Source organism: Daldinia loculata (genome assembly GCF_022478755.1).
Source record: "Daldinia loculata strain CBS 113971 unplaced genomic scaffold F4817scaffold_51, whole genome shotgun sequence".
Classification (NCBI taxonomy): domain Eukaryota; kingdom Fungi; phylum Ascomycota; class Sordariomycetes; order Xylariales; family Hypoxylaceae; genus Daldinia; species Daldinia loculata.
The window spans coordinates 59402-72100 of NW_026054905.1; the positions used below are offsets into that span (position 1 = coordinate 59402).

A 12699-nucleotide genomic window follows, 5' to 3' on the forward strand; every position below is an offset into this window, starting at 1 on the left:
AAACCCTTTTCTACTTCCAATTTTCTTTTCTCTATCCCGCGTCCTTAGACCCTATCTACTTGGATCCCGAGGTAGCTGCTGCTTCGCTTACGGTCCTTGCGTGTTTCGGTGACTGAATGTTAGAAGGCTTAGATTGGTCAATCTTCGTCTTCGTCTTCGTCTTCGTCATAATCGACTCCATGTTTTGATATGGACCATCTATCATCGATTGGACTCTCCAGCGCTCCAGGGTATTCCCGCTATGGGGTTTCGCTTTCCACCAAAGTTCGTCTTGAAACTTATTATTCAACGTATGTTCACGATTCACCCATGAACGGTTCAACGTCAAGAAGTCTGCGTCTCCTGAGGCTTGTTGCTGATTCGCAGAAGGGAGCCTGGCTGCCTGAGGGGCTGCTTTACTGCCTTGGTTCTTCGAAGATTGTCTTTCCACCTATCGATCCTATCAGCTGCTAATTTTTGTTTAGTGTATGTGTTGGGTTACCTTTGGTTCCATGATGCGGTAACAGGTTACTGAATAGCTCAAAAAATTTCCGAAGTCGCACGACCGCACAAGTGTTTAGGTGCGGCTTCTTTTCGTCTACGCTTTAGTTGGGTGGTCCCGTTATATGTTCGCATAGTGTGCTCAAAGCAACTGTGATAGTGCAAGTTATTTGACGATTATGACCACGCTTGAACGGGGGTATCTAGGGGTATTAAATATTATCCTCAACCCTTCAATATAAACTATCTCCTATATATCCAAAGCCATTGCAATCAAAGGTGGTAGGCCCCGCTTCCATAGTCACATAAAAACGTCTTGTTGGCCGGCCTATTATGTCTAATATGTTGTACGGCTTCTTGGAGTCGATTAGAACTCCAAAAAGAGGTTAGTCTACTGGTAAACTCTGTGTTCCAACACATTCAATAGTACTCCTCGCGACGCTAATGCTTTACATTATGTGCAGAGCCTAAAGAGGGAACCGACAAACTGCTTTAGTTGTACAAGATTGGGTGGAAGCACAATATCGACTCCACGAAGAAAACGGGCGTCTTGTTTAGTTGATTTGCAATAGCACTCGGCTTTAACAACTATACTATCAACACGTCAAGAAGTCAAATGAAGACACCTCTATACTAACTATTGACCTATCAGAAGCTTCGTACCGCACAGTCGGTATCTACTATACAACTATATAACTGGAGGCAGCCCTGCGGGCTGCACAATATGCCCGAGTTTACATAATTGCGCATGTGCCAGATACTGCCCATTGAGTTACTTTCCTATTTGGGCCATGGAAAAAATTCGACACAATAACCCCTCGTAAACTCGGGCATTAGTTGGCAGGGTTACAATGATGTCGACTGTAAGTCATATACCGACATTTTCATCTGGGGAACGCCCAATCGTGGCGGTGGTATATGCCGTGCATTATGAGATGCAGACTCGCACCGGGTTAAGGAATAGCGGTCTACCATTGACGAATCATGTAAATGCGAGGGGGCGGGATATTCGGTAGTGGAAGTTAAACAAGCTCAGCTCAGCTTCGGGGTTTTGCGCAACGTCTAACAACATCTACCTATAACAACCCCGAGGTGGGGTTACGTTCTAGGGACTCCCTACCACCCTATGAGGTTTCAAGATATGTACCTAAGTAGTGTTGGAAGTTTCTAATTTGTGTACTCAGCCTCTTTCTCTCGTTGTGCATATAGATCTCTTGTTTATAGTTTCATCGAGTCAACTTGCAATATAATAGCATGAACATGCTTCCTCATCAGCCCATTTTCATGTCTCGGCCCGCCGTGACTATTAATGCTCAGCATGTTGGGTACCATCGGTGACTTATGGAGGTCTCATTCTGTGTTGGCATCTTGCATCGTATCCTTATAAATCTACTTAGATTCACAAGTTAGTTTCTGCTCTTGGCGAATACCTGGTAATTTTGCAACGTCATACAATATTTATTCACCGCTTCTACGGCTTATAGCCACTTAGATAGTCTAAAACGTTATGCTGTTTCCCGCTCGGTTGTAGTATTCCGGGAATTTTCTTGGCGTCTTACCGCATATATCGCGAACGACTAAAGTTATGCGGCTCTTGCAAGCAGGGTTAGATATTCTTCCTCGCCCAAGCACTTAACTATACTACTATTTAGAGTAGCATTTCACGATGCTTCGCACCAACTGTTCTTAACGGCTTGCCTAATCTGGCCAGATCAGTTCGGTGTATTAGCCTTGCGTGAGTCGTGGAAAGCGGTCGGCATTTGTACCTGCAGACCGCATTTCCACACGCTGGAGCTTAATGCATATAACATAGTAGCATTCTAGCAACACATGCAGATAGCTCACTTATAGTGAACGGATCGCGAACATCTTAATACACCATTCTATAGAATGATCACGTATGCACTATACATTATGACGCTACGAAGTTGCGGTGGAGTTGGAGTTCTATTACTTGCCATTGGTGGATTTCGATACTGGATGTTTCGTTCAACTAAATATGTATGTGGTCTTACACAAAGCCTTTATTATTTCTTATCGCTAGGTCAACTATTTACGCTTCGGTTCTATTGAGCATGAAACGGTGCCGTCGGGATAAGGCGCTCGCCCCGGCCCGTCTCACCACGGAAAATTCGAGAATACGGCTCGGCGACATACACTAGAAAGCCGTAAGAATGCGCTATAGCTTGAGAATAAGTATCACGATATGTGTTGTATTTGATGTTGTATTGGCTAAGTTACAAGAGGGAAGATCTAGCTTTATATACATGTGGGTACACACGTGCCATATGACAATAAGTAAGAACACTAACCTAACCTTAGTGTAGTTCTTTAACGTGGATGGAATTACTTCAAATAAAGAAAGAAAGTCTAAATAAGGCGATGACGTAACAGTAGAACAATGAAATTTGGTCTGCTCCGCTTTTACGCTTTTACGCACATGGCACATGCTACATACCTAGGTACCGTCACCTGCTTATCTTCCCTATCGATAAGTTGTACAGGCCTCTTAGACTTTGGGGTCTCGTCCTCATTGAAGTCGTTACAGTTTCGAAAGTTTACACTCTCCGAAATCGCTAAGCTCGTTTTCGCTGGCAACGCGGACCGGTAAATTTGCTACTTCTTATACACCGTACACCGTAAATCCTGTTAGAAATTGGGTTCCTTGTATACTTTGGGAGCATGCTTCGATCGGGAGTCCTGTGTCGGTTCTAATGGCTGACTCGAACGATCAAGACGGTATAACGGCTAACAATGGCCAAGCTTCTCAGCCACCAAGTCAGACTCATGATGTTAGCCACCGAGTAATTGATGACGAATCCCATGATACGGATCGTCTAGAGCCTACGTATCCTCTATTGCAGAATAATGCTAGTAGCGAAACTTTACTACAAAACGTGCAAGCACAGAAGCGGACGGTCGAGGACGACAACGACGAGGAACCAGTCGCTAGACCTTTTGTCCGAACAAGCAGCCCCAACATATCGTCTAGGGTCGCCACCCCGCCTGAAGAAGAACGAGCTCCCATTCGATCAGCCTACAAGATGCATAAGTTCACCTTGTACGAAACGGCGAGTCGGTACTACATTGTTGGAGGAGATGTTACCGAGAAACGTTATCGCATCTTGAAAATAGATCGTAACACTCACGAGTCGGATACCCACGAGTCTGACCTGACTATAACAGATGATAAAATTATTTATAGTCAGAAAGAGATGAACTCGCTGTTAAACACTATTGACGACGGAAACAAAAGTACGGGTGGTATCAAGCAGAGATGTACGACGTGGGGGATTTTAGGCTTCATCAAATTCACAGGGCCGTACTACATGCTGCTGATCACCAAGAAAAGTACGGTCGCAATGATTGGCGGCCATTATGTTTACCAGATCGACGGAACTGAACTCATTCCTTTAACTCCAGCAAAGTACAAGACGGATGCTCGCCATGTCGAGGAGCAGCGCTTCCTGAATATTCTTAAGAATCTAGATCTCACGAGATCTTTCTACTATAGCTACTCTTACGACATCACCAGGACTTTGCAACACAACATCACCCGAGAAAGAACTGCTTTACTGCATGGAATGCCAGGTACGACATATGATGATTATAATTCTATGTTCATCTGGAATAGCCATCTTCTGCGACCCGCCGAAGATGCTATTCATGACCCTTTTGATTGGTGTCGTCCGATAATACATGGATATATTGATCAGTCCGCCATATCCATATACGGCAAGACAGCACATATCACCATAATTGCGCGGCGGTCAAGATATTTCGCTGGCGCCAGATTCTTGAAGCGTGGGGCAAATGATCTAGGCTATGTAGCGAACGATGTTGAAACTGAGCAGATCGTTTCCGAAGCATTGACAACATCGTTCCATTCCCCTGGTCCCAAGCTCTTTGCGAATCCACAGTTTACTTCCTATGTCCAGCATAGAGGAAGCATTCCTCTTCATTGGACGCAGGATAATATGGGCGTTACTCCCAAGCCGCCGATCGAGTTGAATCTCATCGATCCTTTCTACACGGCAGCTGCACTGCATTTTGATAACTTGTTTGAACGTTATGGCTCTCCCGTGTATGCGCTCAATCTTATCAAAGCTAGAGAAAGGACCCCGCGGGAATCTAAATTGCTTGATGAATATACAAATGCCATCAACTATCTGAACCAATTTCTGCCAGAAGGACACAAGATCATACACAAAGCTTGGGATATGAGTAGGGCCGCGAAAAGCAAAGATCAAGATGTCATTGGTACACTTGAGAACATTGCTGAGACTGTCGTCACTACGACTGGCATCTTCCACAATGGCGACGGCGTTATCACTCCAACAAGTGTCCAGAATGGCGTCGCGAGAACAAATTGTATCGACTGCTTGGACCGTACGAATGCAGCTCAATTCGTCATTGGAAAGCGAGCGCTTGGACACCAGCTTCACGCCCTCGGCATTCTTGAAAATACAACCATCGATTACGACACGGACGCGGTTAATCTCTTCACTCACATGTACCACGATCATGGTGATACGATCGCGGTTCAGTATGGAGGTTCTCAGTTGGTGAATACGATGGAGACGTACCGCAAAATAAACCAGTGGACGAGCCATTCCCGGGACATGATCGAGAGTTTCAAGCGGTATTATAATAACTCGTTCCTAGATAGTCAAAGACAGGAGGCCTATAACCTCTTCCTCGGGAATTATATCTTTGCTCAAGGGCAACCTATGCTGTGGGATCTCTCAACGGATTACTATCTCCACCATGCTAATCCGCGGACATGGTCGCAAAAGGAGAAGCATGACTATATCCATTGGTACACGCCAGCATATCTTGAGAAGCGGACTATACCCGCTTTTGTACCACCAAAAAAAGAGATGGCGACGAAACCTGTCTCATTCTTCGACGACTACTGGCTGGAGTATTATCGCCCGTCAACATTGTCTTCATTTCCCAAGATGTTTCCGTACAAGATGAACTCCACTATCAAGTATATACCCTTCAAGTCGACCCAGGAAGGCAAATACGACCTAAGCCCCTTCCGCGTCCGCACTGATGGCGACGCGGAAACCCATGAGAAGAAAAAGTCAACGGCAAAGAAGGAGGTGATTATCGTTGATCCTCAAGATTCTCGGAAATCTTCGCTGGATGACGACTCCGAGTCTGTCATGACGGAAAAGGCGAGTTCCCGGGGTATATCGATTCAACGCTGGCTCCAGCCTATGCAGCCGGACCGCGGCCCTACGATTCCTCATAGCATCATGAAAGACTCCGCAGAGAATCGCGACAGTCATAGGCTAAAGCAGACCGCTCAAGAGAAAACAAAGAGTGCACAGGGGACTTTCACGAATATCGTTCAGGAATCGCTCAACCCGTCCGTGAGTGCGCAAGAAGCGGATGATTACGCACGATATATCAGCCACCCACAGAGTCTGCCCCTGGTCATCTCCAATGAGGCGCCACCGGATGTCGATTCTTCCGAATACCAAGAATACCTCAACGGTAGCTGGCATACGGATGGTCTAGTCTCCACCGGTACTGAAGACGACATCGACGCGTATAATGACTTGCTGCGGATTGGCGAAAACCCGCTGACCGTGACGGATGAGGATTTGACGAAGAAACGGTACAAGGCATATGGGAAATGGCTTAGAGGTAAATCCCTCTTCAAGCAGCAGCCGGTCGATTAGTATTCGGCCGCGTGGAGGTCGGTGAGCAATAATTTGTCCGAGTTTTCGGTGTCTTCCTGAGTCGTCCTTTTTACGTTGAGTTTATCTCTCCGAAGAGCTTACTTAATCGAGGTTCCTTTTCAATCAGTGGATCGACGCGTCGTCTGAAATCAATCTGGGCTGCTTTCATTATTGCAGATAGCATCCTAGCGGTTTGGGTTAGATTAGACTTCAAGTCGTTCGCGATCGGGCTATTGTGCGGAAAAGACTCTTCGTCTTCGATGTTAAGCCAGCACAACATAAGCATCTTGATGATCTCGTTGCAGTAATGCTGGATTCTGGGCCAGCAGTTGCGTAGGATAGCCTGCAGGAGTTTGGTGGCCGAGGTGAGAGTTGGCGGGTGTTTGGTGCCGAAAGGGTCGGTCATAATCTCGGAGAGCATGGGGATGAAATCCTATTTCCTATTATATTAATAACGGTATCCCATAGATGAAGCGGCGTTTTGGTATAATAGGAACCAAGGCTGTGTGTTAAGTTTGTTTGGTTTGGCTTGGAATTCAGGGCGGGTGTAAGCGGAAACAATAGGAGGGACGGTACCTTTAGGTGTTTCACGGCTAGTATACCCATCCCATTTATAATACAGACGAGCGTCTCGCAGAATAGGCCCACGAGCCGCACGTGTTCTTTTGCGTGGTGATACCCGACCATGATACCCTCTCTGATGATCTTGTCCAGAAGTCTCCGCTGTGCTTCTGTGATTTGGTGTGTTGATTTCTGTGTCTGCTTCTGCTCTTCTGTCGTGCTTATGCCTGTTGTTACTAATGGCCGATCGACAGTGAGACCAGCCATCTCGATCAGCACGGGATACGCGGCGCTGAGAATATCCAGAGATTCATCCTCGGGCGTTAAGCTTGGTAGGTACAGGACTGCAGGGAATACAGCGTGTTCGAATACTTCGCCTAGTCCCGTATCCCGCATCAGTCCCACAGGACAGCGCGCCCAAAAGGCGCGTAGCACGCCGAGAGCGCGTACCTTGAAGGCACTAGGGCCCGGTTCGTCGATCAGGGTAAGCAGTACGGGGGTGAAGAGCGGCCAGTGGGCTTGTAGGAGGGAGGACTGTGGATGGGTTAGCGTTTAGGTCATAGATATAGACTTATATATGTATATGTCATAGACGACAAGTTTAGTTCTCAGTTAAGTAAGCAAATATGCAAGAAACAACTCACATCCGCATGCTCCACAGCCCACGCGAAGACCGTCACGGCGTACCGGTGAGCGTATTTCCAGGGCTTCGTCTCGGGCGATTCCCGGGAGGCGCCGTCATACCGCGACGGCTCGACGTACTCGGCCTTGCGCCCGGATGCTGTGATCGCTGCCGGGCGGGACTTGGAGAATAGCGGGCGGAGGAAGTTGGCTAGGATATCCTCGACGATGAAGACCCGTGTTTGGGAGTCACCTAGTTGCTGGAGCTGGGCCTCGAGGAGGGACTGGGAAAGGCTGCGTGATTCTGCTGTTGTCCAGGGGTCTGTGGCGTTGGTGAAAGCGGTTATGCGGAGTAGTACCGAGTGAGGGAACTGGAGGGGGCCTGTTTTGGATGGGATTTTGGTGAGTGCGTCTAGGGCTAGGAGGCCTAGCTCGCCTTTGCGCTGAAGGGTGGCGTAGTCTGTCTCATCTGTTCATAGGTCGTCAGTAATCGCTTCTCTTGCTATGTGACGAATGATCAGGACTTCATACCTTCGTCTAGCGACTCGCTGGAGCATAGAGGTAGGATGAGGGAGCTAATGCGGTCGGCGACATCATGGAGCGTATCGTCCAAGTTATCTTCGTCGATAAGTTCCTGCCCCTTGGCGTCTTTGCTGATCTTGAGCGCAATAGCATATGCGGCTAAGAGTACGGCGACGTGATCCTGTATATACTCACTTAGCTTCATGGTTTCACGAGAAAATTCAATTGGGCCATCAATTTTAAAGGCATACCGATTCATCTCTGGCTATTGACAGGAAGTTTCTTAGATCTTGCGCGGTGCATCCGTTGGGGACCACTGGAGTGACGGTCTGTTAGTTTGTCTCATGAGTTGAAATGAGATGAGATGAGATGCGGAAGAAGCATACGCCGTAAAATATCCTCGCGAATCTCCTGCGATGGGGTCTGAGATCCAGTGAGCCTCTTGCAGGTCTCGAGAAGTTCCTCAAGCATGTTTTATTTCTTTTTATTACCGATCTTGTCCGTATGGTGACTTTTAGAGTAAGGTTGAATTAATACCTAAGGTAAGCTCGGATGTTAGTGTTGCTAAATTCAATATTCTGAAGGTTTAATTCATGGAGAAGTTGTCGGGCCGTTGCCAGGTGGCTAACAAATGGCCTTATTTATCAGGCAAAGAATTCAACATCTCAAACGCCGAAAGGTTTAAATAATTTAAATCTTACAAAACTACTCCGATTTTAAGAGGTAATTGTATCAGTATAAGTACCTCATAAATATATTGAAAAGGAAGTATGGATTAAGTGGTAGTTATGATTAATACTTAGGTTTTTTTCGACAAGGGGGAAGTTTTATGTGGGACATCAAAATAGGGGTTTGTATATGAATATGGCTACCTCCTTTCTATCAACATCTCGCCGTAGCACTATAGTTTCTAATAGTCTATAGTAAACCTAGTCATTCGATCTAGAGTGATTCACTTCCAATACATACTCGATTAAACCCCACTCTCTTCTCTTACCTTTTCACTATTGATAAACTCACACCTCTCGAACAGCTTCTCCCATTTTACAGCTTGCTCGGCTGCTGTACTTGCGGCCTCATTTTCATCCTTTCTGAGAGAAACAGCCGCATTACCATGCGGGCCACCAAATAATTTTAATGCAAACCGGCTCGGAAAGTGTGTCTTTAATTCTTCCTTTGTTACTCCATCGAAAGCTGCGGGCCATCCCTCAGATCCGCCATCAGGACTCCCAGATGTTACGAACTTCACGATACTCCGGCTCATCGTCTTCGCTAGTTCGAGCTGAGCTGCCGAGTTGTCCGCGCCTCCGCCTAGACGCTGGATATTTAGCACATATGGGATATCGCTGAGATGGGCCACACGCCACATAGGCACGCCCATCATCTCATAGGACGGCGTGAATCGTGTTGCATTATGCTCATATATTCGCAGTTGTGATGACTCTATACCACCGTTCTTTACATATTGCCATGCGAAATCGAGCACGGGACAGGTGAACCAGAAGTCCTTGATTAGTTGCGCTGCGCGGTAGTACTGCGCTGTGATGGGTCCGTCGTATTCCGGCCGCACCATGCTCTCGAAATCTTCGACAGGGTATAGTTCTAGGAGCTTCGCTTTTGTAGATTCGGAGTGGCCGGTAAACCATAGCCCAAAGCTAGCCAGTACATCTTCATCAGTTGACGTCGTAGGAGGAGGGTACCAAGCACCCTCGTTTGCTACCCAGGACGCAATCACCGGCACTCCCTTAGTGAACTTCCCGGCGCGCAACAACTGGGAAGGCCGGTCGATCAGGAAATCATTGTCATACGTAGGATAGAAAAACGCTTCCCCGAATGGTGGGCGCGCAGTGCGAGAAGCCGCAACGGAGAGGTTGGTTAGTAGCTCAAAAGGAGCTTCTCGTAGACATTGTAAAGTCTCTACCGATTGGCTGTCACCGTTTTTAATACATCCTACTCCCCGGGCAATAGCCTCAGTGTTATTTGCCACGAGGTCCGACTTGGTATTGATGTTTACGCCATGGGTACCGGACATCATTCTAGAACACTAGTCAGTGTGAAGCTGCAGTGCTGGCTTGAAATTGGTAGGTTTCTAACATAGCCTGTTGGAATGGGACATCGTCTTTCCCTCCGAATGCAAGCAACTGCAAAGCAATATCGCTACCCCCGACGCTTTGACCGATCGCAGTAACTTTTATGGAAGTCAGAACTTGCAAACTTATGTTATGAAGGAACACTGACCTCGCTGTGGATCACCACCGAAGCTTTCGATGTTGTCACGAACCCCTATTTTTGGAAGGTTGTCAATATAATCAGACCGTAGAAGCACCATTTGAACCACATACATTCAAGTGCAGCGCGCTGGTCGCGTACGCCAGCATTGGTATGCTTAGCATCCAATAGCGCCTTGCTGGTGGCGAAGCCGAAAACTATGAGGATATATATATCAGAAGAGCTATCCGCAATAACAAGATATTCCATGATGAACATACAGCCAAGACGGTAATTAATTCCAACGAAAATAATCGGTTGTCCATCTACGGTAGCTTGTTTCACTAGGCCATCAGGTTCATATAGAACATCTGAGGTTGATCCTAGAGCATGACCGCCTATGTTTGGTGATATGAATCAATCAGTTTCGTATGATCATTGATAAACTACGATAAGGCACTCGTACCTCCGTGTATCCAGACCATTACCGGCAATTTGGCATCCGGGGCTGTGCCATGTGGTCGAGCAATCCTTAAACTCAAGCAATTCTCACTGATGTTAACAACTTTACTCGTGAACGGAAGAATATCACCCGTCCCTTGCGGACACCAGGCACCGGACCGCGAAGCATCGATAGATGACCCCTTCTCATGCTTGATAGGAACGGGTGGTGCAAAGCGGTTTTGGCCCGAGGTATCTTCTGCGTAGAAGACATTCTGAAAATGATCGATACCGTTGGAATGTCTACCAATGTATGTGATTTCGCCGGTATGGTTAATTATGATGACTGAAGAGGCACGCTCTAAGAAAGGCAGTTTAATGTTGTAATTATCGACGTTAAAGAGTAAAAAATCCCGGAACGGTTCTAAGAACACGGCAAGCAGTCCAAAGACCAGGGCACCCAGCCCAAGAAGCAATGAAATGGCACGACTAGCCATTACTAGTTCAAGACAACCCCGAATTAAACTTTCAAATCTAGAAGCAAGAGTAGCCCAAAGGCAATATCCACGGAATAATCATAAGTTAGGTAACCTAAATGTCTTCCTACATAGAGGTATTTATGAATTTAGGTCGTGGTTGGGGCAATTGTGCGGGGGCGCGGCTGGTGGGTTATATACGGGGATACGGTAGCCCATTGCATAGAGTGATCTGTAAGTAGCATCACTCTATGTATAATGTAAGTGTTCAACATAAGGTGCTGTGCGTGGTGGAGGTGTATATTATATGTTACAACTTTGCACTAACTTCTCGGTTAACCTAGGGACTTGTAACTAATAAACTCGATGAGGGTGAGGTTTTAAACGTAGGATCCACCTCTCAAGCGTTGTGATTAAGTGGAATAAGATGTTAGGCTATGCTCTGCCGTGGTACGGCACAGCTATTATAACAGATTTTAACTGGTTTAAGAGAGAGCTAAGTAGGTACCTAGGAGGCCGTCTAACCAAATCAACCCAAGTGTCGTCATACAATGTTGATCTTCTTCCTTCGACTGTAATACTGACATAATGGCGTCTAATACCCTTCTACTTATCTTGGCCCTCAGCACATGAACTCGATAAGTCTCTGTTGGCTCAACGTATACGCATATATCTGCAATAGTATTACATCCCAATGCCATATAAAGTGGAATTCACCTATCCAAGGTATGTGGGCGCTTAAATAAAGGACAAAGGAGAGTTCTAATTTGCTTTGGTATGTAGCTGGAAATAAAATAAAATCAGAAAAACCCTTCCCTAAGCTCAAATGTTCTATGGATCTCGGTACGGGCTAAAATCCTTCGTTATTTTGTATGGTTTGCGCCTCGGCTACACCATAACTGGCCTTCGTGATCACTCTAGGAGCATCTTGCCAAGACACCACATCGTGCGGAAATTTTGCTGATGGAAGTAGCGCTATTTCTGAAGTAATGGGTGGTTTCAAGTTGATATTGGATGGTTTGCTAGTAAAGTGACTTGGCGATGAGAAAGACCATTTATTAGGGTGAATCCGACTTATAAGAGTGGCGAGACCGTTATAATAACTTCCTAAGACAGGAGTTAATGTTGGCATGCAACATACAACCATGGCGACATTAGCTTCGATATCCGACCAAAGAATGAATACCTATCCCTCGTAAATTCGGGCAAAAAGGTCGACACAATAACCTGCTTCTTGCGCGATATGGGCGCCAGGGAAGGCTCAGCTCTTGCTCACGGCAGCTTAGAACCTTTTCAACTATTTCCTTATACTCTTTTCATATTCGAATTTCCTATTTTTCGTCCCGTCCATATCTAATAAACGATGATAGGCATGAATAGGTCCAAATAGGGAAACCTATATTCTAACTCCATTGGCCTGTAACAGAATTTGGTTGGGAGTGGTTATTTATATCTAAGACGACATATTAACCTTCATAAAACTGAAGGAAAACTTAGCCAATGCCATTCCTTCTTCCTATCCAAGAAAGCCCCCCAAGACCCAATGGATCCATTGATACGGCTGCACAAGGGTTCGTGAAGAATTTGCGAGACTACTTGCTGGAAGGGAGCGATGATCCGGACCACCTTCGGGCGTACGTGAACTATGCAAACGGCGACGAGTCTTTGCAAGAAGTCTATGGCTGGGAGGAATGGAG

General features: G+C 46.4%; 5 protein-coding genes across 5 annotated transcripts; 1 reads left to right on the top strand and 4 right to left on the bottom strand.

Moving 5' to 3' along the window:
- Window positions 1-55: 55 nt before the first annotated feature.
- Window positions 56-493, bottom strand: F4817DRAFT_318840 (uncharacterized protein; the record flags this gene model as incomplete). Its single annotated transcript, XM_049300977.1, has 2 exons — window positions 56-430; window positions 482-493. 2 exons carry the CDS (start codon window positions 491-493, stop codon window positions 56-58), a joined length of 387 nt encoding a protein of 128 aa, XP_049156100.1.
- Window positions 494-3061: 2568 nt separating this feature from the next.
- F4817DRAFT_219775 (SacI homology domain-containing protein) lies at window positions 3062-6374 on the top strand. Its single transcript, XM_049298797.1, has one exon. It carries the CDS (start codon window positions 3195-3197, stop codon window positions 6171-6173), a length of 2979 nt encoding a protein of 992 aa, XP_049156101.1. The 5' UTR covers window positions 3062-3194; the 3' UTR covers window positions 6174-6374.
- F4817DRAFT_219778 (uncharacterized protein) lies at window positions 6209-8430 on the bottom strand. The gene is made up of 6 exons (XM_049298798.1): window positions 8264-8430; window positions 8129-8193; window positions 7887-8058; window positions 7379-7824; window positions 6750-7268; window positions 6209-6606 (listed from the first exon to the last, which is right to left on the bottom strand). The coding sequence occupies exons 1-6, from the start codon at window positions 8346-8348 to the stop codon at window positions 6244-6246; spliced, it is 1650 nt and encodes a 549-aa protein (XP_049156102.1). The 5' UTR covers window positions 8349-8430; the 3' UTR covers window positions 6209-6243.
- Window positions 8431-8747: 317 nt separating this feature from the next.
- Window positions 8748-11214, bottom strand: F4817DRAFT_346764 (alpha/beta-hydrolase). Its single transcript, XM_049304459.1, has 6 exons — window positions 10552-11214; window positions 10367-10483; window positions 10220-10303; window positions 10116-10160; window positions 9972-10065; window positions 8748-9913 (listed from the first exon to the last, which is right to left on the bottom strand). The coding sequence occupies exons 1-6, from the start codon at window positions 11021-11023 to the stop codon at window positions 8851-8853; spliced, it is 1875 nt and encodes a 624-aa protein (XP_049156103.1). The 5' UTR covers window positions 11024-11214; the 3' UTR covers window positions 8748-8850.
- Window positions 11215-11545: 331 nt separating this feature from the next.
- Window positions 11546-12307, bottom strand: F4817DRAFT_346765 (uncharacterized protein). Its single transcript, XM_049304460.1, has 2 exons — window positions 11786-12307; window positions 11546-11728 (listed from the first exon to the last, which is right to left on the bottom strand). The coding sequence occupies exon 1, from the start codon at window positions 12147-12149 to the stop codon at window positions 11853-11855; it is 297 nt and encodes a 98-aa protein (XP_049156104.1). The 5' UTR covers window positions 12150-12307; the 3' UTR covers window positions 11546-11728; window positions 11786-11852.
- Between the last annotated feature and the right edge of the window lie 392 nt (window positions 12308-12699).